The sequence below is a fragment of the Pimephales promelas genome, chromosome 24, assembly GCF_988280905.1.
Source record: "Pimephales promelas chromosome 24, fPimPro1.hap1.1, whole genome shotgun sequence".
NCBI lineage: Eukaryota > Metazoa > Chordata > Actinopteri > Cypriniformes > Leuciscidae > Pimephales > Pimephales promelas.
The window spans coordinates 10,479,373-10,504,180 of NC_142792.1; the positions used below are offsets into that span (position 1 = coordinate 10,479,373).

The window sequence follows — 24,808 nt, forward strand, 5'->3', positions numbered from 1 at the left end:
CTTTGCAAACGATCCCTTCAGACTTGTCTCTGAGCTCCTGCTCATACAGATCAATTTATATTATAAAGCTAATTTTGAGGAAAATTGGGATGTAGCTCATTGTCTACGTTACTTTAATTGGAAATAGGTGTCATTTTTATTTTAACAAAGTTTAGCTCACGAGTTTTTGGTCCGGGAAGTTTGAATCTGTGAATATATTACTACATTTACTGAACAAAACACTGACTGCACTGACTTTATATTTGAATCCTGATTTGTTAAGTGGGACATAAAGTGTTTGTCCGAGCTCACAACAGGTTTTGCGAGAGAGAACTCAAAATTTCTCCTATCCCAATTTTTTTTCTTTTTACTTTAAACTGATATAAATGAAACATAAAATTGATTTCAAGAAGCTTCAAAAACACACATAATTCCACTAACTAATAAAATTAGCTTTTTTCAACAAAACCCATCAAAACATGGAACTTGTATAAAAGCCTATAAAAAATAATCGTTTCGATATAATCATTATAATAAAGCGAGCGTTTTGCTTGATAATACCCTTATTCATCGTCTGGAATCGTTTAAAGCTCTTTGAACAGTTTGTAGTTTGCACTGAAACTGTCTTTTGGACCTTGAACCGTTTGGTTACCAGTGAAGTCCATTATATGGAGAAAAATCCTGGAATGTTTTCATCAAAAACCTTAATTTCTTTTCAACTGAAGAAAGAAAGACATGGACATCTTGGATGACGTGGGGTGAGTAAATTATCAGCAATTAACTTTTAAAAAAAACTATTAACTTTTTAAAAAAAGTGGACTACTCCTTTAATTAATAATTTTACGCTGACACAGCCATCTTGTTGAGGGGAGCAAATGTTCAGATGCAGTTCTGATAGTTTGAGGTAACGTAGGTGACTGTGTGAGCTAAGAGGTGGAGTGAACTGTGTGATAATGAGACGAGCTGAGAGCATCTGTTTGACCCTCTCTGGAGGCTTTTCTCCTCAGGCACCACTGCAGCTCCATGAAGGGCCGCTCTCTTCTGCCCCACTGCCTGTGTTAAGAGCTCAGATGTGAGAGCAGACCGCAGGGCGTCAGGGGTGCTGTGGACCGAGAACGAGTCTCTCCACTTTACCATGACCACACAAACACACACAAACACACACACAGACCCAAACGCTTCCCTCTCTCCTCATATTCCTCATCATGTGCTCCTGAGCTTAATAAAGATCGGTCGTGAATGAGGGTCAACATTCTGCTGTTCACTGATTCTGGACATTTTTGAAAGATAATTTTTGTTGGTTTCTGTGTTTTAATGTGTCTCTGGCGACTAAGAAACCGATAATCAGGAGGCGTGACCCCGTATTGACTTCGCTATGCTGCATTGGGAGTTGAAATTCAGTGCTGTTTTATCCAGGTGCAGCAGTAAGAACAGGAAGAAGAGTGAGACTGCAAGATATTAAAACAAAGAATATGTGAGGAATGGAGTCCAGGTGAATGTAGGAAGCTCAAGGAGCACAAATCAACACAACAAACCCACCTAAACCTCATCAAGATTTCATCAGGAAGACACAGTGTGTCTTTAATATGAGAAAAAGCCACAAGAGCACATATTTCATCGGTTTGAAATACTGTAATTTTAGGTCTGTTGCAATTTATTCAACAGCATGATTGAGTCAAACAGCTTCATATTGAAATGAAATTTGCGGCCCAATTAGCCAACAAAACGGCACCAATTACTACAAACAGCAAACTGAGTCTCCACATGTAGAAGCATCTAAAACAAATCTATGGAAATTGGGCAGATCATTCTGAAATGTAATATCCAGGTGAGAGACTTTAAGGTCTGCAAATATTTCAGATCAAGCATTCATGATTTACCTCAGTAGAAACCACTGGAATATCTCGACATGAAAGTCCTTTTGATCAGCTGCTGATGAAACACTGAACCCGTTCTAACAGCCTGGACTCTGACAGGGACCTTTTTGCTATGAGGCGACAGTGCTAGCCACTTTTTTACAATGTCTGAATTACAAAAAAGGTAAGGCTAAAACAAATAATACCCATCAAACATACCAAACATCTGTCCACATTTCTCTCTCCAGAGTAATATAAGGTAACTCTCTTACACATACAGTAATGATAAGTTACTTAATATGAGATCTATAAGTTGTAAGTATTTTAATGAACCCTAATGAAATTACAATTCAAACACTGAATTAAAAATAATTGTCAAAAAGCAAAAAAATAACAAAAAATTAGAGTTGTCACGATGCACTCCGAGTCGAGACACTTCTCCAGATCACTCTCTCCTGAGTTCTAGGACTTCATTTCCCATCACCTCCATCATTATCTCTGCCACCTGTTCCCACTCTGTTCCCGTTTATCTGGATCTATCTCCCCGTTGTTCCCTGCGAAGTCTTGTTTCTGCCCCGGCGTGCAACTCTGAGCATTCTACTCATCATTCCCTGGTTCCTCGATCCTAGCCTGTTTTCCAAGGACTCTTTATGAACGTTTGCCACCTGCCTTTGACCCTTGTCTGGTATCATCAGTTCTAGACTGCCCTTCGGTATTTGCTTAAACTGTGTCTGCTCTGCTTGTTTGCTTGTGTTACATTAAAATTACTGCACATGGATCTGCACGACTCTGACTCTGCTTCACAAGAGTATCTTTAAATGCAAAAAATACATTTAAATAGTAAAACATTTATTTATGTTAAAGAGACAGTTTACCCTAAAATTAAGTTAGTATTTACTCACTCTGGTGTCTTATGCAATATGCAAAAACAAAATTTTAAAAGTTTAGACTCTTAGTGCTGCAGTTAAATCTGACTCGCCCAGAAAAGAACACAAAGATGAGAAATCAAGATTACTAAAAATGCGACACCCAGGCACAAAGATCTTGAAAAGGAAAGATCTGTGGGAATTGTGCTACAAGACAGGATTGAAAAATCAAAATGTCAAATAGCAAAAACGCTTTAGGCCTATGCACTCAGTTTAGGGATTTTCGTGTACAGTACATCTATTTCCTAATGGGTTTAATCCATTGAATGTTCTGTCAATACTGCAATGCTGTTGAAGGTGAAACGTGTGCAAGTGTTGTTCCTACAAACCTACACAAGAACCTATATCAGTTCAACATGCTAAACAGATTCGCACTAAAAGAGCCCAGCACTGCAGTCAGGCCAGTTTAACTCTTATCTGAGTTATAAAACAGAAGAAACAAGACAGCGCTTATAGCATTACAGCCTAAAGCGTTGACCACTAATGCTGGATTGAACGTTTTCTAATGCTGTTTGTAGGCTATTGAGAATTTTTTCAGCTGCTTTAATAAGAGTGAATGAGTGCCATGACTGCTGGTATAAAATTTATATTCCTAAATTGTACGAGTCTTAGTATTGTTTCAAACAATACAAATGTTTGCAATATTTAATAATGATTGTATGGCTATATAGTACAGTGAATCCAAGCTACCATGAAGTGAAGTTAGCATTACGATACCTGACAATCATGATCCTCACTGACCGTGTCTGTACCGCAGCAGCTAGTTTAGAAAATCAGGGTAAACAGAGTAAACTGGCTCATGTGTTTCTCACAGTGTATTTTCAGTGTGTTGTTGGTGAATAAGCAGGTTGCTAATGAAAAGCCCTCACAACCCCTCACAAACAGAACTAGCATCAAGAAAAGAATTAGTGCTGCTCATGTTCATGTATAACTACTTCAAACACAGACGCCCTGACGGTCATTAAGTGTTATTTAATGAAGAAACTTTATTAAGTCTTTTCCGTGGTTTGGGATTCAGCGTTCTTCGGGTTCCTCAGAGACAAATACAGTGTAATTGTGGAATTATTAATTGAGTCATAATTACATCAGGTGGCATTTACAATAACTACAGTATGGAAATGTCTTCGCCTGAGGGAAGAGCTGCACTCTAGATTCAAGGTGATATTTGTTAACAAGGTTAACATTTTCACCACTTCAACAAAGAAACAAAAATGCCTCCTATTTATTGATCTAAACAAACTCTACCCTGCTGAAAAATACAGAGTTGGTCTAAGTGGTCATGCTGTTCTCAAGCAAAAATAAGCTAGTATAGCTGACCCACCAGCATTTCCGTTTCCCATGATGGTGCCTTACCAACATCTTATGTATACTATATATATATATATATATATATATATATATATATATATGGATGGATGGATGGATGTACCCGGTATAGATAGAAATAGATAATAGATATAGATAGATAGATTTTGTTTTCATAATATTTATGCCTTTATAACAATATATTCACATTTTTATACTGGATCAAACTAAAAAATGTAACTGTGATTTAAACACAGAAAAGGAAACGCAGTTGAATAGTAAAATGTAGAGTTGTATTTATTCTTTTGTATTCTGCCACTCTATAAACAGGCATGTGTATAGCTGATCTTTATGAAGTGAACAGTACGTGTTTCTGTGCTGAATGAGAGCAGGTGCGTGCTGACAGACAGAACCCTGCTGTGAGCAAAACCTCACTCTCATTTCCCCCCGCCTCCATCTGTTTCACTTCCTGTGTCGCCCCAGGCCCGTTCGCCCTAAAACAGCCTCAAAGAGCAATGCAGGTATTAATACAGACTCCCAGATAGACCTGAATGTTCAGAACTACACCTCAGGCTGTGTGTGTGTTTGTGTGTGAAACAGACTGAGGTGTGAGGAACGTGATGAATAATTGCTTTAGTGAGGCTATTGGAGGTTCTGCTCTCTGAAAAACACAAGCTGTTTGTTTATTTTGATCTTGCTGTTTTTCCAGACGCTCTTGTATCTGTCTCCTGCCATTCACTGTGCCCCGATCTACAAAACCCCCTCTTCATCTCCCTCACAGATTCATTCAGCCTTTTTTAATAGTGAGACAGTGAATGACAGGGAGAGATAGAATTTCTCCAACTTTGCATCATCATAATCATCATCATGATTTCTGTAATGTTACAACACTCTGCCAAAAAGGACCTGTTCAATTCAACACAGAAAGCGTGTAGAGCGTTATATATATTAACTACAGGTCATACACCTGCTAATAATGTCTTGCAGGTACAGCAGTGAATGAAACAACATAAAAGATTAAAAAAAAAAAAAAAAAAAAAAAAAAACTATACCGGAGTACATTGATGGTATCAGGAGTAAATAGTCTGGTATTATATTTCAAATGTAATTATGCCTCCTTAAGATGAATCTCAATATTCCTCAATTAAGTCACTTTGGATAAAGCATCTGATAAATGAATAAATCAAAATCTAAATGTGATTCACTCAACCAATTTGTTTATAAACACCGATTCAGATAGGAACGTATAAAGTATAGGAACATATAGAGTGACTGCCATTATGAGTGAGTCATTGAATAATTCGCTCAACTGATTCCTTTAAAATACTGCTTCATTCAGGAACGAATAAAGTGACTTATATTATGAGTGAGTCATTGAATAATTCGCTCAACTGATTTCTTTAAAATACTGCTTCATTCGGGAATGAATAAAGTGACTTCCATTATAAGTGAGTCATTGAATCATTCGCTCAACTAATTAGTTTGAAACACTGATACATTCAGGAACGAATAAAGTGACTGCAATTATGAGTGCGTCATTGAATCATTCACCCAACTGATAAGTTTAAAACGCTGATTCATTCAGGAACGGCACTGCTTTGTGTGTAACTATGAGATGTGAAATATTCTGCTGCTGCTTTGTTTGGAAATATATATTTTTTTAAATAATGAAGCAACATTAAGTTTCACACTTGTTTTTTTTTCTTGAATATTATCATATTTTAACATATATTATCACAGGTCATATACTTGGTTATAAGGACTATTTGTTACAGTTGTAGTAAATGACATGTTTGTCTCTTAACACTCTTTGTTTCATTCACTAAAAGTACTGCTAAGCTACTTTGATATATACTGAAGGATTATCACTTTTACTGGTTCTGGGCCTTGAGGTGTCTAGAGGTGATCAGTCTTTATATCTAGTCCTAACGGAAGGTGGTTGAGTTGAAGTACATCTCTGATTATAGTACTTTTGTCTCTCTCTTCAAAAGCATCAGTCGAGTAATTGCTGTATGAGTCTGTATAAAAGCCCAATTAAAAGTGCATCAAGTCTCTCACCCATAAAGAACATTAACAATGGCTAATTAAACCTGCACAGTCTGATTCTGATTTACTTGCCGAAGTCATTTAATAGAGCAGCTCTTTCAGTCTCTCACCTTTGCGTTGCTGTTTTCATTGTTCTTTGCCTCTTGGATGAGCTCGTCGCTCCATCATCATCTCTGTAAAGGTAAAACATTAATCGTGTGTGAACGTACAGTCCTAATGGGGTCTTGTCATTATCAGGGATGCGTTTGAAATTCTTTTTTATTTTCATGCCACAGCTTCACAGATGTATTAGTTGCCATGACAATTGCAGCTTCCCTCCAAAACTCTACAGTTGCTTTCTGATGAATTCATGAAACATGCAAATAAGGCAAACAGACACACACCAGCCCGGAGGATAATCATGTTACAGCTTTCCACTGTTCCTCTTCCTCTGTGGCTGATTAGAAGACGTGGATTTAACAGCTGCAGAGGTTTAACCGCTTCTCATTGGCATATGAATCGTTCCTGAGACAGGCTGATGGAGGTGGAGGCGTTGAAAACAGCTGATTCTCTGTCTGCTGTTTCATTGATACACTGTTGAGTAAATTAGCTATTTTAAATGTGTTTGGGGAGAAATATTATTAAAGAGCTGCATATCTTGTTGCTTTGCCGTGTCTGGTTTCAGCTTTAAAATTCAATGATCTTTGATTACCGCAATTAGATGATAAACGCATTTGATCAAGGTCTTATCCACATCACTTTGTGTGTGTTATGTTTATGATGCAGTTATCTAACACTGAAGAGCATTTATCTATTTTTAATTAAAACAATTTACAAATGAGCAAGATGTAGTCGCGTCGCATTATTTGGAAACTACCCCCCAAAAATTTGTCAACCTAAATGAATAAAATGTATATTTTGGAATGAAACTATGCCCTCTTTGGCATCGGTTCCCAACAGGGGGTTGCGACCCACAAGAGGGCCTCAGCGAGCTCTGTGGCGGGTCGCCTCATATTTTGAAATATTCTGAGCAATGAGCATTAAATAAAAGTCCTTAAATTTTTCCAGTCCTTTAAATTTACCTGCGTGACTCGCCATAGACGTACACAGAGAGAAGTAGTTCTAATACAATGTTCTTCCGAGAGACGCATTATTCTGTAAATAAACGCAAGTTTATTATCGCTCGCTATAGTGCCAAAAGCGTAAAAAATAAAGCCTCACAAATAACTTTCAAGTATTGAGGCCCCAGACAGCAGTCATTTAGTAATACCCTATATTCTTTCTTTTTTTTTTTATCTATACACCACTGTAAATATTTTTGTTTTTGCATTTCAAATAGTTTTGCATTTCAAATATAGCCAATATAAAGGCTTGTCCTTGGTCTACTGATGTTTTTGTTATTGAATTTTTAATATTATAGGCTATTATTTCTGCAAAACAAAAATATCTGGTTATAGTAAACATGCCTTTTTTTGAAAACAACATATTTTGTCATCCTTACTGCAAGCTTAATAATATCATTTAATGTGAAGAGGGGGCCCTAAAATATTTTCTTGGGAAAAAGGTTGGAAACCACTGCTCTACGGGATTCAAAGTAATATGATTGAATACGTAACATCATTTAGACATTATCTTTTTGATGAAAGCCAAGAAGCAAATATTAACAAATATCAATTTTTCAATAATCGTTAGTATAGAACAAAATATAATGGAATAGAGTAGTATTTAGTACATTTATTAGATTGAAGAGTACAAATGTATGTACACTAAATAAATAACTATACTGGATGTCTTATGATCCATTTATACTGCAAATAATAACGGGTTGTAAGGTCATTGTTTACAGTTCAGTTGAATGACCCAGTTGCTGTTTGAGCTACTTTGCAGTGTGGGTGCACGACAGTTTTTGTTAACTTGTTTTTTTGTTTTTTTTTCAAAACACTTACTTGTATTAACTTGGATCTGCGATACTGTGTGCAGATCTCCTGGCGGTGCCGAAGCATCCCTATGCAGCCATGGAGAACTGGGGCCTGAGTGTGTTTGTGGAGCAGAAGATCTTGTTGGATCCTGATGTCTCCTCCTTCTCCTATCAGATGGAGCTCACCATGGTGGTGGTGCATGAGATCTGCCATCAGGTAAAACACAATTACTTTGGTTTCACATTGTTTTACGGTCAAAGTTAAACTTCACGTTGCTGGAAGAAGACAACAAGAATTTAGGAATTTAGTCCAATCATCTCACCTGATCTGTCAGCGTCAGTTGATGTGTTGTTTATTTCATGACTGTTCAAGTCGGCATGAAGTATTGTGACGTATTTCCGAGTAGAAAGACTTCACATCATCAGAGAAGAGATGTCACTGCAAGAGGGAGAGGAAGTTATTTTGATTAAAGATTGCATGGGGCCCTTAATAAAAATAAATAAATAATGATGATGATGTGCACAGATAAATTATAATAAATACTGCATTTTCCATAAAATATAAGATATGGATATTTTGATTTCATGGTGACTTTAAAGTGCTACATCTCGAAGCAGTTTAATAATTAAATTAATATTTGGGTCAGTTTAATTCACACAAATGTAGTTTCTCCAAGTTCTGTGGCATTTTTTTTAAATCCTTAAATTAGCTGAAAGAAGGAATGGCTCAAAACTCTCTAAACTAACTTCCTTGCAATGCATATTTGATCATATTTCATTGCCAGGGCTATGTGCTTGTGTTAACAATAATGCAATGTTTGTTATTTATTAAATGGAGGTTTAATAAAGGTAGTTTGAGGGGTCTCATCAGCAACTGTTCCAGCAGGAATTTAGTTAAGAAGATAACAATAATGGAAATTGATCGACGAATTTCAGTAAGGATGGATTAACCGCGTCTGGTCGATGTGCACTGAAAACCTCAGCTCAGTTATTGTAATGTTACAATAGCACAGTTAATTTAGTTATTTCTATGAAAGGCACCTAAAAATAGTTTAGAAAGTGAGCTGCTGCGGGAAAGGTTCTCTACCCAAGCTGCCCAAAATATGAGAATGATTAATATATTAACATAAACAACGCGCATAGCCTAGCGAAACTTAGCTCGCTCCTCTGTCAGGTGCTCGTATGTGTCATGTTTAATGCGTGAGACATGTTTTCCCCAACGCTTAACTTACATTTAACGTGTATATCCTTGTTTGTAAATGTTATAAATTCACCATTTTGCATTAAGAGGTTTGTCCTGACAGCTGACAGGAAGTGAATCTCCGTCAAACTTCGCAGACTTTATTAAACGAGCGCGCGCATGCGCATCGAAGAGACAAGATAATTAATGCACTAATAATTCTGATTAATGTCTTAATTTTACAAAATTTTATTGTTTGTCATTGGATTTAGGTTTAAACTTATATATGTGCGGCAAGCAATTGTATTTTAATCAGGACAAGTAACTGAAGTGAAAAGGATGATGTCTCTTACATTTAGGCTGTTTAGATAGCGGCAACCTATCTAAACACGGGACAATATAGCTAACTCCCAGCTATATTACTTTGTTTTTTTTTTCTTTTCTTTTCTTTTCTTTTTTCTTTTTTTTTTTTTTTTAGGTGTGGCATACCAAGATCTGTCCTGGGACAGCAGATGTAAAATAGCCTATTGGCTATTTGGTACACTGTACATTTAATCATGTATCATTAGTGTGCATTGTCCCTATTTAATAAACCTGAAATAAATAAATAAATAAAATTTAGGCTACAGAATTTTATTATTATTATTATTTTTATTTTTTTAAATAAGGCATTGATCTACTTGTAGAAGACAGAAAAAGAAAGGCAGACAAACTCCAGGAGAAATAACTCCGGGAGTCGGAGAGTAACATAGAGTGTGAAGATGGTCAATTGTTAAGTTATGGCCCGAACAGCAGATGTAATTGGACATCTGGAGAATTTGATGCACAGCTCATATAAAAAGAGCTTTACGCACCACCTCCATTGGGACTGTGAAAGTAAAGATTTCCTTTCCCTCTTTCTTTCAGTTTTTTTTCTCTCTCTCTATGTGTTTTACACATGAACATGTCTTTCTTGTGTTAAATAACATATTTTTTGTGCCTTTGCATCATTGCAGACTAGATGCAGATTAAACAAGCAGTCTGGGTTAAAAGTGATTTTTTTTTCTTTCTTTTGCCATTGAAATAATGTTCAGTAAGTGACTGTAAGCCCACAAATGCATCATTGGCCTGAATTGTAATGGAAACTTTGGAATTGTTCATTGCATGTGCTCATTTTTTTCACCAGCCTTTGTTTGCAGCTCTTATGTCGCTGAGAACCTTGGATTTTAGTGCCTTTTGTTATGGCGGATTATTGATGAGCGTGTTGGAGATGTTCTGCGTTCTCGGTATTGTCCTGGATTCATCTCTTGAATAGTCTTCCTCATGCTGCTGAATCGTAGCTCTGCATTGTGGTCCAGCTTAAAGATGATACGGCATGTCTGCAGTTCTTTCCTCTTTTCTTTTCGTTTGTTTTCTCTTTTTTGTTTTATTTTTAGGGAGACGGAAATAAAAGAAAACAATCCCCTCATCTCTCATTTCTGCACAGATAATTCAGCTCTGTCTGAACTCAGTCTGAACCTGGTACAGTAAAACACTCTCACAGGGAGCTTGAAATCATGATATTATTTCAGAAACAGCAATAATGTGCATATTTGATAGTTTTAGAGCTGGAATTCATGAGAGTAACCCAGATCAGGCTGTTCTCTGCACATAAAGCCCTGTTTTATGATCAAGAATAATTGAAAAAAAGCAGCAGTGATGGAGACTGGAATTATAATGTTGTCCATAATGTTTGCAGGTAGAAAACTGAAGTTTGTCCAATGTCCTGAAGTAGGCATTCCCAATGAAATTCACATTTATCTATGCGTACAACACACTGTAAAGCTAAAACCGTTGCTTTTTCTGTTTTAAGGTGGTGATTTCAAATTAATTTGCACAATGTTATTTGTATGAAAACGGATGATCCTGGACCCAAAATCTAACTGTCACTGGGGCATATAAGCAGATCAGATTTAACATTGAAAGAATGTAGCCAAAATTTAAGCTTTAAACACAAAACCGAATGCATAAGTAAGTGTGGTTACTTATAAGAGAAAGGAGGAGAGACAGAGAGAGTAAAAGACAGAGATTAGCCGTCACGCTTATTGAATTCACCGCTGGCTGTTTCACCCTGTTGTGTCACAGCTCTCTGGAGACTCTGCTCATCTTTATGGTTTTAATTAGGATGCCATTTTTCTATAGCCTGGCAAGCCATACCTACATCAAGATGTTAGGTCTGGGAACTCACGATTGGCATGCCTCAATCCGAGGGGGCGGGATAAACAGTTATGTTCCTTTTTTAAAATCCCTCTGCACGCAACAGGATAGCGCTACAACCAACCTATGAACGGCTGTGGATGAGTGATCCCATGGGTTTTCCCACCATCAACAGAGCTAGTTGATATATAAAATTGTTCTTGTAACTGGTCGTCAAAACTCCGAATACATCTTCCTTTTTTAAGAATGACTTAAGAGACGTTTTCACTGAGTCCACTGAGTCATGGCCAAAGCCGATTCGAAAGACCGCTGTTTGCCAGCAGTATCTTCTTTGTTTTCAAGTAGCAGGGAAATCACCCTGTGGCCCCGGACAGACTGTCCAGAGACAATGTCCCCACAGGGAATGGCACCCACAGACAGTCCAGTTACTATGGGACATGTTTGGCAAAGCAAACATAGATCTCTTTACGTCAGCAGAGAACGCCAATATTCTTCACAAAGAACAGGGATGAGCTGGCCCTCAACTGGCCCAGCCGCCCACTTTGCGCATTTCCCCTGATCGCACTGTTACCACAAGCGAAAGCAAGCCATCCTTGCTCCTAGTAGTGCCATTCTAGCAAAACCGAGCATGGTTTCCGGAACTGATGCAGCTCACGAGCACAGCCGATCCCATTGAGAAAGGACCTCTCTCAGGCCGGGGCCACGATCTGGCACCCACACCCGATTTATTGGCATTGCACGTGTGGACTGTCAACGGATTCCCTGACCTCCCAGTTGGAGTGCTGAGAACAATTACACAAGCGAGAGCGCCCTCTACTAGACAGGTCTATGCTTCTAAGTGGTCAGTGTTTTCTGGCTGGTGTGCAGCCAAAAGCCTAGACCCTCAACACATACTCTGTGGAATATCTGTGAACTGGACTTTGCATTGCTGCATTAACCTCATCCATACCCACCTCTGATCATATTCTCTGTTTCTGGTTGTCTCTTGTTTTGTAAACCGTTTTTGCTGCTACTACTATTATTATATATACTTTGATGGGCCATGTCTACACAGGCGATATTTATTATTTATTTATTAGTGCACTTTAAAATACCATGTACGGTTGTTGTATGCTCCGAACACAATTTCGTTGCTGTCCTTTGGATAACAATGACAATAAACAAACTGAAACTGAAACTGAAACTGAAACTGTGGTGTTGCTTTCCTTCAAGAGCTTTTGGATGCGGACAGGTCCCCCTCCACCCTCAAAGTATATGTGGCAGCCATAGCAGCGTTCACAGAACCATTGCATGGTCAGTCACGGGGAAAGAACGTTCTTATCACCCGTTTCTTCAGGTGAGCTAGGAGACTGAATCCTCCTCGCTCCTCATGGTTCCAGCCTGGGACCTTTCCACAGTCCTAGAGGCTATGAAGAGTGACTGCTTCGAGCCCTGCCTTCAGAACAGCTTTTCGTTTCGTTCGGTGGCCGCGCTAAAGGTCTAGCTACCTCGAAAAACAAAGCATTTCAAGATGGATATTGGATGCTATTGCTTTGGCTTATGAGTCTAAAGGTCATCATTAGCCTTTAGGCGTGGCCTCTTAGTGGGCCTGGACTAGTGGTGTTTCACTCCAAGATATGATTAAGTTGATTCTATACAGCTCAGCCCAACTCCGCGTTGACTGTTTTTGTTAAGCACACATCTTATGCAATATGAGGTATCACACTCCCTTATATGGTCATCCTGGACTGTCGAGCCAGTTCACCGGCCCGACAGTCTTCACTATTATGTGTTCTCCGGGCACTTGCTCTTGGGAATATGTGTGGATGATTTCAGCACACACAACGTTTTACATTGGGTTCCCGTTGCGTAAGCTATCTTACGCAACACAAGAGTACTTTCGTAAGAGAACAACACTCGGTTACTAACGTAACCTTGGTTCTCTCTAGTAGAGGGAACGAGTGTTGCTTAACCCTGCCCTGCCGTGCTAGTGCTGCGTTCTGGTTTGCTTCGAGATAAAAACCAAAGAACACCCTATCGCCACAGAGAGACCAATCTGCCTCACCTAGCTCTGCTCTGTACAACAATGCGTTTTACATCTAAGGTAAATTAAAGGATAATTTTTTGGCTTCACTATTCTCGAGAAAATGGATTTTCCCATACTAGAGAGAACCAAGGTTTAGTTAGTAACCGAGTTTCTTTTTCTATTGTATGGGCTCTTCTGGACTCATTTTAATGTCATATACTGTAGCAGCCGATTGTTAATAGATTTACCGCTGCCAGCGATGGGGTTTATATGTCACAGACGCTCAATCACTGTTAATTTCTTATCTCATTTCAGCCTCTCAGAATTAAATGAAGCTGCCACAGTCCTTCATTTGCAGTTATTCAGCCAATAAACAAGCGTAATAGAGGCCGATGCAGCAAATGTTGAGTTTTCTTATTTTCCCACATATTGGAGAGGTGACATTCTGCCCTCTGGATATGAATATGTTTGGAGAGTGAGGCTTCAGTACTCATACGTCTTAGCATGGTTGCTTTAAAAACACATTTAGACATTAAATAGGAGTTTACATTAAATATGAGGATAAATGGCTGTCAGTGGAGGTGAATCTGACTCATATCTGTTGACTGGAGTTTTATTCTGTAACTGGAGATTTCACACTCTGAATTCTGAGAAATAAATACATTTTGTTTCTCAAAACAGACAGTTTCAAAATTCTCTCATTATGATTTGGAGCAATTTCCATTTCTAGTTCATGTTTACTGAGATTCAAATATGAACAGGATAAACCATGTGATGATGGTTTCGAAACCTAGTGAGCAGCAAACCTTTTGTCTACTATCTACACAAGCAGCTTTCACACATCCTCAATGAAACTGATCCTCACAAGTGAATGATTTGGTAAAGGTAATGAGCATGAGAAAGCTGACGTTCATGGATCACTTCCAGTTAGGGTTGCCAACCATTCTGTATAATACGGAATTGTTCCGTATTTGACACATAAAATTATTGTTCTGTATTGAACTGATACGGAACGCACTTTGTTCTGTACTTTTGAGAATCAATTCAGTGCAAATCCATGACAGACACACAGCTTCTAATATATATGTCAGACAGACTATAAATGAACAGAGACCTGCTATAATGGAACATTCGGGGACTTGGCACCCCCTTAGTGGGCTTGTTGGTCGCACGTCACAGGTGCCCGCGCCATTTGATGTGCAGTTGCCGCAGCGCAGCCTATGAGCGAGCCAGACGCTCAATGTGCCGCTAGCTGTGCAGCAGAGATACATACACGGCTGTGCAGCTGCAAATGCGTTTTACTTATAGGCTCCAGTAAATAGAGGAAAAGGAGTTTCCGAAGACAGATTTCTCTCATCTCAGGGGAAATGAGAGAGTGTTGCACGACCATTCAATAATATAACTGGGTTTCTAACAATGGAAAGCTTAATGTAAATGGGTGGAGTGTCCCTTTAATGAAGCAAGAGGGCTCTGTTTCACAGACATTGTTGAAGGCATAATCGTGTGAGGGTCTCACGGCTCATACTGCTCATTGATATACTAGAGTTGTTGAGCTATCTGTGTTGTTCAGGCAAGGTTTCACTGTACCAATCCATTTGCTCTGCAGCTTCTGGCCCACAATAAACGACGTGATGTGACTCACTGTCTTAGTTCATTGTCATTAGCAACAGAACATCTGACGAATTAGAAGAGTGCAGAAAAAGTCACAAGACCTTTGGGAAGCCACTTGTGTGACTAGAGAGTTCCTGTGAGAGCAGGATAACAGCTGTTTCTCTCCACGCTGCGGTTCTTCTTTCAGTCCATGTGTCTGAGTCACAGATGAACGTCCCGTCAGGCGCTTGGAGAACCTTTGAGCTGCTGTAATGATGTCATGTTCGGATGAAAAAGGCCTTCTTAAGGTTTGTTTAATGCAACAGTAGCACACCTGCTTGAGCCTTAGAGCCTGTGGAAAATATCCAGCTCATTCACAACTGTAATGTTGCATCCTTTCCGGTCAGAAGCCTTGTTTTGCACACTGTCATCTGCACACAATGGCAGGGATCATTTGAATTTGTTCTACTATCCAAAGGGGACGTTTCATAATCGATTCCTTATTTTTATCTCTTCTGTTCATTTACGGTGTCCTTGGCGGAGCTCCCAGGTATGAATGCTGTGAAACTGAAAATGTGTTTTAAACTGTGTAACTGTAGATAATTGATTGTTTAGGCCGCTATTAATCATAGTTCAGAAGCTCTGCTGGTTTCTCAATGTTCCATGAAGCCTTTTGTGAACAACTTTTCTGTTCTGTACTTATATTTCTGAAGGAAGAGAGTTGTTTTTCTGCTGTATTCGACTTTTCTAATAGATCAAATATGCTTTTGCTGATATTGGATGAATGGGAGAGTTTAGATTTTCCTGATGAACACTTTTCTTGTACAAAACAACAGTTTGTCATAATTGTTTGCCGTTGAACATGAAATCGATTTTTGTAATGGTCCCTGTGTTTCTCGGTTGATGAGTCATTTCTTCTCTTCTAGTGGTTTGGCGATCTAGTCACACCAGTTTGGTGGGAGGACGTTTGGCTGAAGGAGGGATTCGCTCATTACTTCGAGTACATTGGGACTGATTTCCTCTTTCCAAAGTGGAACATGGTGAGTTGCTGCTCAGATGTGAGAACTATAATTTCATTCAACGATACAACTTTGAATGGAAAAAAGATGTGATATGAAATGGACTGCATTTATTCCATGAAGCCCATGAAGGTCCCTGACTTATAAATGTGTCTATATTTTATTCTATCATCGTTATTTTATTAAAATTACAAGACACAATAGAGTTTTGAGTATTTCTACCTTGGCCATAACAGTCATTCTGACCATATGCATTACAGACCGTGTATCATTTCCCGCTCTTGAAGATGCATCACCGTTGCCTTGCCTCGCAACAATTTATTCTAGTTGTTTGTTTAGTCTTTTGCAAAACTGAAATCTAGCTTTAGCTTCGAGCTAAAAAAAAAAAAAAAAAAAAATTTATTCCATGAAACAATATATTATACTGTATATACATACATAGAGAGTTTTGATGGTTTTCATGCTATTCAGATGTCTGAATCTCCTAAAATAAGTGCACATTTTTAATGCTTTCATATACACATGATCTTGAGCATTTCTTTTTGTGCGAAGATTCAGCTGAGCTAAAAACTACAATTATTATTATTGGGTTTTTTTTTGTTCTACATTTTAGTGCTATACTGTGTTTGATCAACGTTTGATCCAACGTTTGATCAGCCTCTCAAGACCAATAAATATCACATTTTATGGATGTTTACTTCTTGTTTAAAACTACCAAGGCAGTCATTTTGACTGTTTTCAAATAAATTCATTTATTGAAATAAAACCCATGTAACTATAGGTCCCTGACTTATAAATGTGTCTATATTTTATTCTATCATCGTTATTTTATTAAAATTACAAGACACAATAGAGTTTTGAGTATTTCTACCTTGGCCATAACAGTCATTCTGACCATATGCATTACAGACCGTGTATCATTTCCCGCTCTTGAAGATGCATCACCGTTGCCTTGCCTCGCAACAATTTATTCTAGTTGTTTGTTTAGTCTTTTGCAAAACTGAAATCTAGCTTTAGCTTCGAGCTAAAAAAAAAAAAAAAAAAAATTAAAAGAGAATAACAGAACAATGTCAGAAAGAAGAATAACTGCCACACAGGCTTTAGCCATGCTCCAGAGTCTGATGGAGGAGCAGGTTCCGATATTGATGTCTCCTGGTCTCTTGAAAGATGATCTGACACTGGCTCAGAGATAATTCCCCTGTATAAAAAAAGCTGGCTGGACACTTCCAATTCTGCATCTGCTGTCATTCCATCTGCTAATGTTCCAGGTACGTTAGGCTGCGATCTTGAGAGTTTCTTAGCCCATACATAGGCAAATATTAACCCTTATAGATATTGCATGAAATAGAACAAATTAATTAGGCTATAATTTCTTGGCGATAGTGGAGTCCTGGATCATCAGCTGTGTGTGCGGTGCCAACCACAAGAACACTCAGCCCGACACTGAATGAAGATGCTGTCCCACTAAATCCACCTATAGCAGAGCGGCATGAAACAACAAAAGAGTTCTAGAGTTAATCTGTTTCATATCAAGTAAAAGATCAGAGCAGCAGGCAGCAGCAGGGACATATTCTGTCTTTTTTTGGTCTCTGTGGGTTGAGTTGCTGTGTCCAGTGATTTCTCAGTGTTGGGTCAGTCAACTGTCTGAATGTAATTGTATCAGTGCTGCCTGGTCAGTGTCACTCAGCAAGACCAGTATCATCACATTAATGTTATATATTGTCACTATCCTCAGCTGGTATTTAAATTATTTTATAATTGTTGAAGTTGTAGATTAGCAGTAAATGCATTATTCTTCAACAGATTGAACCATGGTGCTCAATTGTAGTTGTTCTCTATCATTTATTGTCATTTCTTTAACATTTCTGAGTAGAAATGGCAAAAAGCCCAAAACAAATCCTTAAAAAAAAGGTACAAATAAATTATAGTTAATTAGGATTTACTAAAATTGAAACAAACAAAACGATTTAATTTTGTATAGTCCCAAAGTTTCTCTTTGGGTAGCTCAAAGGACAACGTTTAACAGTAAGTTAATGGGTGCATTCAATCTTACAGTCAGTGAATTAGCAGGCCAAATGGAGGCATGCATGGACTGGTTTATTATCAGCTTGTAAAGAACAAATTGTTCCAACTGTTTCAATGGTCATTATGAGCGCAGTTTGACTTCATGTGCAGAAAGAATCATATCTTTTATGTTTTTTATCATGTCTCTATTTTTCATTCCTGCTGCATTGCCACAGCAACCAGTGATTATGCCATGCTTTTTTAATGAAACTTTAATCTATTTGTGTTAAAGTTCAAGGTAGTGGAAATAGCATGAAGACGAAGGAGGATGAATGATGGTTTATAATGACAAAATTCTTAACATTCAACATTAACACACCATACACAAACAATAACTGACCAGAAGAGAGGGATAACACAGCCCTGGAGGCTGACGGGGGCTAGGCCAATCAGGAGTAGGAAGCCACCAGGAAAGAGCAGGACAATGCTGGCGGCCAGGGCGGAGCAGGTAACACAGGTGGCCAGGTTGAAGCCTTTCCCTCGGGCGGCCAGTGTGGAGACTTTCCCTCGGGCAGCCAGGGTGGAGGCGCTTCTTCGGGTGGCCATGGCGGAGACGATCGGCAGGCATGACGTGAGGGGACCAGCGGAAAAGGCTCAGGACTGGACGGGACCAGTGAAGAAGGCTCGGGACTGGACGGGACCAGTGGAGAAGGCTCGGGACTGGACGTGACCAGCGGAGAAGGCTCGGGACTGGACGGGACCAGCGGAGAAGGCTCAGGACTGGACGGGACCAGTGGAGAAGGCTCAGGACTGGACGGGACCAGTGGAGAAGGCTCGGGACTGGACGTGACCAGCGGAGAAGGCTCGGGACTGGACGGGACCAGCGTAGAAGGCTCAGGACTGGACGTGACCAGCGGAGAAGGCTCAGGACTGGACGGGACCAGCGTAGAAGGCTCAGGACTGGACGGGACCAGTGGAGAAGGCTCGGGACTGAACGAAACCAGCGGTGAAGGCTCGGTAGGGCTGAACGAAACCAGTGGCGAAGGCTCTGGGCTGGTCAGAACCAGCGGTGAAGGTTTGGCAGGGCAGGACAGGACCAGCGGTGACATGGCTTGCCATGGGAGGAAGGGCGGAGCAGGATGTGCTGGCAGCCAGGGCGGAGCAGGTAATGCAGGGGGCCAGGTTGAAGCCTCTCCCTCAGGCGACCAGGCTGAAGAGTTTCCCTCAGGCGGGCAGGGTGGGCGTGGTCAGAGACGACTCTTTGAGTGGCCATGGCGCGGTCCTATATCCCCCCCAAAATATTCTTGCGGAGAGTGACAGGCTCAGGAACTTGCTCAGGGAGTGGGAACAGGCTCGGAGCTGGACAGGACCAGTGGAGAAGTTTCGGGACTGGACGGGACCAGCGGAGAAGGCTCAGGACTGGACGGGACCAGCAGAGAAGGCTCGGGACTGGACGGGACCAGTGGAGAAGGCTCAGGACTGGACGGGACCAGCGGAGAAGGCTCAGGACTGGACGGGACCAGCAGAGAAGGCTTGAGACTGGACGGGACCAGCAGAGAAGGCTTGGGACTGGACGGGACCAGCGGAGAAGGGTTGGGACTGGACGGGACCAGCGGAGAAGGCTTGGGAATGGACGGGACCAGTGGAGAAGGCTCTGCAGGGCTGGATGCGACCAGCGGTGACATGGCGTGCCACGGGAGGAAGCTATCCAGACATCTGGAGAGAGCCTCTCTCCTGTCCAGACCAAAGAGATCTGGGAGCTTCCTCGTTCTTAGTCCCAAGCCGATAACATGCCTTAATTGCCTTATCGTTCAGCAAACTGGAAGCAGCAAGAGGAATGAACCCCCAAGTGAAGAGGAACAGATCGAGGCTATCCAGAGTCAAAGCCGCGATTTGTCCAGCAAGCTCCCAGCTCATGTTGTGGTACACATAGAACTGATTGGGGAATCAAGGCTGGGGCAAATGAACTGATAATGACAGGTAAACAGGTGAATAAACTAAACAGTAACAAGGAGCGGGAAAATGGAACCAAATACACAAAGAATGGGGGAAACACAGGACCCTCATGTAACAATCTTACAGATGTTCAATCAATTATCTGAAGAAAGCTGTGAAATAATATTACAGTTCCACAGACAGATTGGGGAGCTCGATCATAATGCATTCTAAACAACATGTTTAAACATTCTTACCTGTGCTAGTTATTTTTAAATTTGCTACAATTATTTAGTGGAAAAAGACAAACTACATTAGAGCCAGTTCCACACCTCACCTTAAAAACTGCTAATTTACTGTGGAGCTTCACAGAGCTGGAATTTGTGCCAAAGCTGCCATTGAAGAAACACTGGAATTGTAAGAGGCCGCCATACATCAACCAGAGCAAATCCAAACTTCTATAAATAAAGTGCAATGTAAAAAAAGTTTCATGGTCTATTGATTCATCCACATCCATTTCCCCCATCCAGATGGGTTCACGTTGGGAGAAAGACAAAGCCTGGCTTCAGTTGACAATGCTCACTGTCTCACAGGAGTTAATATGTTCAGTGATGCTCTGAATTGTTGTATAACAGCCAAGAATTATGAGGCTATTTTCCCAGACCAGGTTTGTCCAAAAACACAATCATATCATGATATTCCTATATTACAGGATGATAAATAAATCCAGGAGTGTTTGTGAACACCAGGAGGAAGTCAGACACCTTCAAAGACTTCTTCTTCAACTGAACATTATTCGTCTTTTATGAGAATGTCCCGAGTCACGAACAGGACATACACCTTCTTTCCCTAGAAATCCTTCTTTTTGAAGAATGATGCAGTCCTGCAGTTCTTCCGAAGGCCCTTTTATTCATTAGGATACTGAATATTAATACATTTTAGGTCTATGTCATTGACCAATGATCATGTTTCTATGATCAGTGGTCTGTAATGTTGCTATTGTGATGGACTTCAACTGCATGAACAATGTATAGATAATGTTTTGAGAACATTATTAAAGACCAGATCTTCTGCTCATTATAATTCACTGACTGTGTTCAGTTTTATTATGAGCTAGTGTGAAGATTATTGTGTGTTCATCACAAGACCTGATATGTCTTACAGTAGACTGGGCACAGTGTACACTAAGAGTGGTATTTGCAAAGAGTAAGCACTGACGACATCTAAAGCAATACATTTTGCTTTGTTGACATTTAATACCAATAGTTTATTACATTCGTTTGTCATTTAAATTTTGAATGTATTTATCTAATTTGAGTAAGATATATGTCAGTACCGCACCCTTGTTTAATACTTGATTGTGATTTCTGCTCATACACTCATTTTCATTCTCATAGCGTCCTTCTCATCCCATCTGTCCCAGTATTTCTCTGCTCAACCTTGGTTATGGAGCATCAGCCAAGCAGATCATTTAGGGAAAATCATTTCAGGGAGCAATTGCTTCTTTTCTCATCCGATAAGTTTTGATGGAAACACTTCAGCGCCAGTGCAAATTGTGTAGGGAAATTCTTACTGGTTTTCCCTACACAATTTGGTTAATATTACACATTTCAAGAGTCTAAACCTGAAGTGAAAACTCGCAAATGCACTGAGAAATGTGGGAATGGATTTGACAAGAGTCCATAACAGGTCATTAAAACAGCCGGTCCCTTAACCTGCTCTCAATACTGGACTGTTGGCTTTCCTCCTCTTTCTCACATCCGTCATAGAGAAGCTCTCAGTGAGGTTTAGTTACCCATCATGCATTGCTCCAAAGCTGCTGACCTGAATGCCTGGCATCACTGCTGATCTTTGGCCTTAAAGTGTTTGTTCAGTGAGAAACTTCAGGTGATAATGTTGAGACGTTAATAAGCAGCATCTAAATGAAGAATCATTGGACGTAAACACCTTGTTGAGAGCACATATGGGCCAGATGGAAGCTCTTCTCATTGCACTCATTTTATATTGCCCACTACGTGACTCACATAAAATTAGCTCCACATCACCAGCTGTTCTCTTTCTGTGAGAGATTTCTGTGTTTTCACATTCACCATAATGTATGTTAGGACTGAACATGAAGGGCCATTTGTATATATCAATTATGTCTATATACAGTATTGACATTGACCTGCAAAGCTTATAGTAGTTTGGACTTTAAAGTGACTGTCCATCAGGAAATACTGAAAGTAAATACATGAAACACATGCTGTTCTCTTCTACAAGACCACTTAAGTGATGATATAAATAGCCTGAGAAATTAGGACACTGATTTCAAAAAGTAGCACTTTCTCTAAGATCTTCTCTCTGAAGTTAAAAATGAAGGATAAATTATTACAGCAGTCCATTAAGCAAAGCATGTTTCAGTTTTCATGACACACATATCTAAAGATAATTATAACTCAGATGTAATTGTATTGTAGGAAGTTTCACCCTTCATTGGCTGCTCAAAAAGAAAAGATTGTATGAAAGCCATACAAGATAGACATCAAACAACAATCACACATCAATCTTAGTTTGGTGCTCAGTTAAATAGTCTCTGTGTTGATGTATTGATTTTCTGTATGTCTCGTGTCATTTCATTAATCTGCTTTTAACATCAGAATATGAGATTGTGATTGTGGTTTGAACACATTAAACCGGGAATCACTGGGTTAATAGAATATGCCTCATTATTTTGACAAAAAACTATGAAGGGTTTTGATGATCATTTGTTTCTGGACTTATTTCCACACGTTGTTTGTTGGAGCTCAAATCCCTTGATTAAAATATCTTGCTTTCTTGGATTAATGTCTTCAACATGATTTTTAATCAAGCTGCCAAAAGCTTTAATGGGCAAGAGTTATTCATAATGACAACGAATAAAGGTATAATAAAACATTCAGAGTATCAAAACTAGACGTGTTTATGTCAGCTGATAGTTTGGTGACTTTATCTTAGTCACTCACTTTTAATAAATACATGTGAACATAAAAAATAATAAAATAGTTTTCTTAAAAGTAAAAAGTTTTGAATTCGGTCAGTCAGTGCAGACATTTTGCCAGAAGGCCCATTATGAAGATGTTTAGAATATTAACCTGCAGAGTAATACTTTCCTTTATAATTCATGTGATTCATATTTCATACATTTTAATGTACGGTAACTGGCAAACCACCACTTTTAAATGAGTAACAGGAAAATAGTGTCTCATTTTACTGAAATGTTTGTGGTTTTACATTCTTGCTGTGTTTAGTTTAGCTGAACATTTTTTGGAAGTAGAAGTTGTTTTACAAAAATGGAGCAAGTTATTATTCATTTATTCAAACATTGAATATATGAACATTAGGCATCAGTACATATTCTAATGTAAGGTGTCAAGGTAATTTAAAGAAAAGCATGCCATTTTTAAAGTTTAATTGCCTAATTGTAGTGTAATTTCCCATGTTACTTTTCAAGCAGTTAAAAATTAGAGTTCCTTAAACAATGGAAATAACCTGGGATCAGAGTAACATCTTCCTCAAAGTGCTGCTGAACAACTCACTGGATTTGAGATCGTGACTCTCTGCTGACGCAGACTCAGTGAATGATGAGGGTCTTTTTCATCTGACCCAAAACTTCTGCCTATCTTTATAGTGAATCCTACAGAGAGACATTTGATCAGAGAGACAGCAAGACCCCTGCACAACACACACACACACACACACACGTGTGGCGACAGAGAAGGTTCATCGGAATAAATTATAGAAGCTTCTGCATGAATTAAGTCTTCAGTCTTGAGAGATTTTCTAATTTCATTTATAGAGCAGCTCAAAGTTATTTCTACTTTTGAAAATAAAACAGAAGTTTTTATGAGACATGTTTATGTGTTTGATACTGTAAAACATGAATTAAGTCTCTCGTCCACAGGAGAAGCAGAGGTTTCTGACTGATGTTCTTCATGAGGTGATGTTATTGGACGGTTTGGCCAGTTCTCATCCGATCTCTCAGGAAGTGTTTGAAGCCACAGACATCGACAGAGTGTTTGACTGGATCGCATATAAGAAGGCAAGAGAATCTCTTACAGGACTCCTACAGGATTCATCCGCATGATGTGAATGATTATAAACCTTTACTATTGAGCTGAACTGAATTTAAAACTGATTTATACTATACAACATGAAGTGAACACTTTTTATTTGGCAAAACAGTAGAAGTGGAACAATGACTTTGTAAAACAATAGTATTGTTGGTCTAAATCAGTCATTTATTTATGCGCAGACTTCACCAATAGACTTTATCTTTTATTGAGTCCAGTAAACACCTCAGTTTGCTTGTCCCAGCTTTTCTCCTAGCTAAAGAAATCTCAGTTTATCTTTGTGAATTGTGAATGGAGTCACGCTGTTATGAGCCTCTTCACGCAAGAAAAACAGTTTAATTAAAAGCTTGTTTTTTAGTAAGTCGAGGACAGAAACATGTTACATTGAGAGTTTTTGTGTGCTCTGGGGACTTTAGTGGCATAATAAACATTTCATCTCGGACCAGACAACATCTATTTAATTACCTCTTTCTCACTGAAACACACTTTACTGTAAAAAAAAAAACTCGAGCGCCGAAAAATATCCTCTCATCCTCTCATCTGAAAGCCATTAAAGACACAAAGAGCAGGACAGAAATATCTTTGTCCTCTATCAGAGTTCAGACGCAGACAGAATCTTCCATCCACTGAAGATTTCATATTCTGTGTCAATTCTCCCTCCAGCTGTCAATCAGCTCATGGCTGGTTTGTGATTGGCTCTTGCTCTTCCTCAAGCCCCTCCCCCTGTTTCCCCACAGGTTCTGTTGGGTTATGAACTCTGTCAGTCACACTGACACCCGAACGTCCCTCATCACTTCCTC

At 39.3% G+C, this 24,808-nt stretch overlaps 1 protein-coding gene and 1 long non-coding RNA gene across 3 annotated transcripts in view; one reads left to right on the forward strand and one right to left on the reverse strand.

The window, feature by feature from the left end:
- Positions 1–24,808, forward strand: part of LOC120476938 (thyrotropin-releasing hormone-degrading ectoenzyme) — a 105,819-nt gene that overhangs the window by 35,553 nt on the left and 45,458 nt on the right. Inside the window, exons 4-6 of the mRNA XM_089126721.1 lie at positions 8,072–8,226; positions 15,886–15,999; positions 23,840–23,977. Of these exons, the coding sequence (XP_088982847.1) occupies positions 8,072–8,226; positions 15,886–15,999; positions 23,840–23,977 (407 nt within the window). The remainder of the gene's footprint in view (positions 1–8,071; positions 8,227–15,885; positions 16,000–23,839; positions 23,978–24,808) is intronic.
- On the reverse strand, positions 6,180–9,316 carry LOC148965172 (uncharacterized). 2 transcript variants are annotated; one of them, XR_016149798.1, is made up of 4 exons: positions 9,242–9,316; positions 8,333–8,448; positions 8,038–8,216; positions 6,180–6,285 (listed from the first exon to the last, which is right to left on the reverse strand). It is a non-coding gene; the product is annotated as an uncharacterized LOC148965172 (long non-coding RNA). The 2 variants fall into 2 exon arrangements; XR_016149797.1 differs by lacking the exon at positions 6,180–6,285 and adding an exon at positions 6,505–6,685.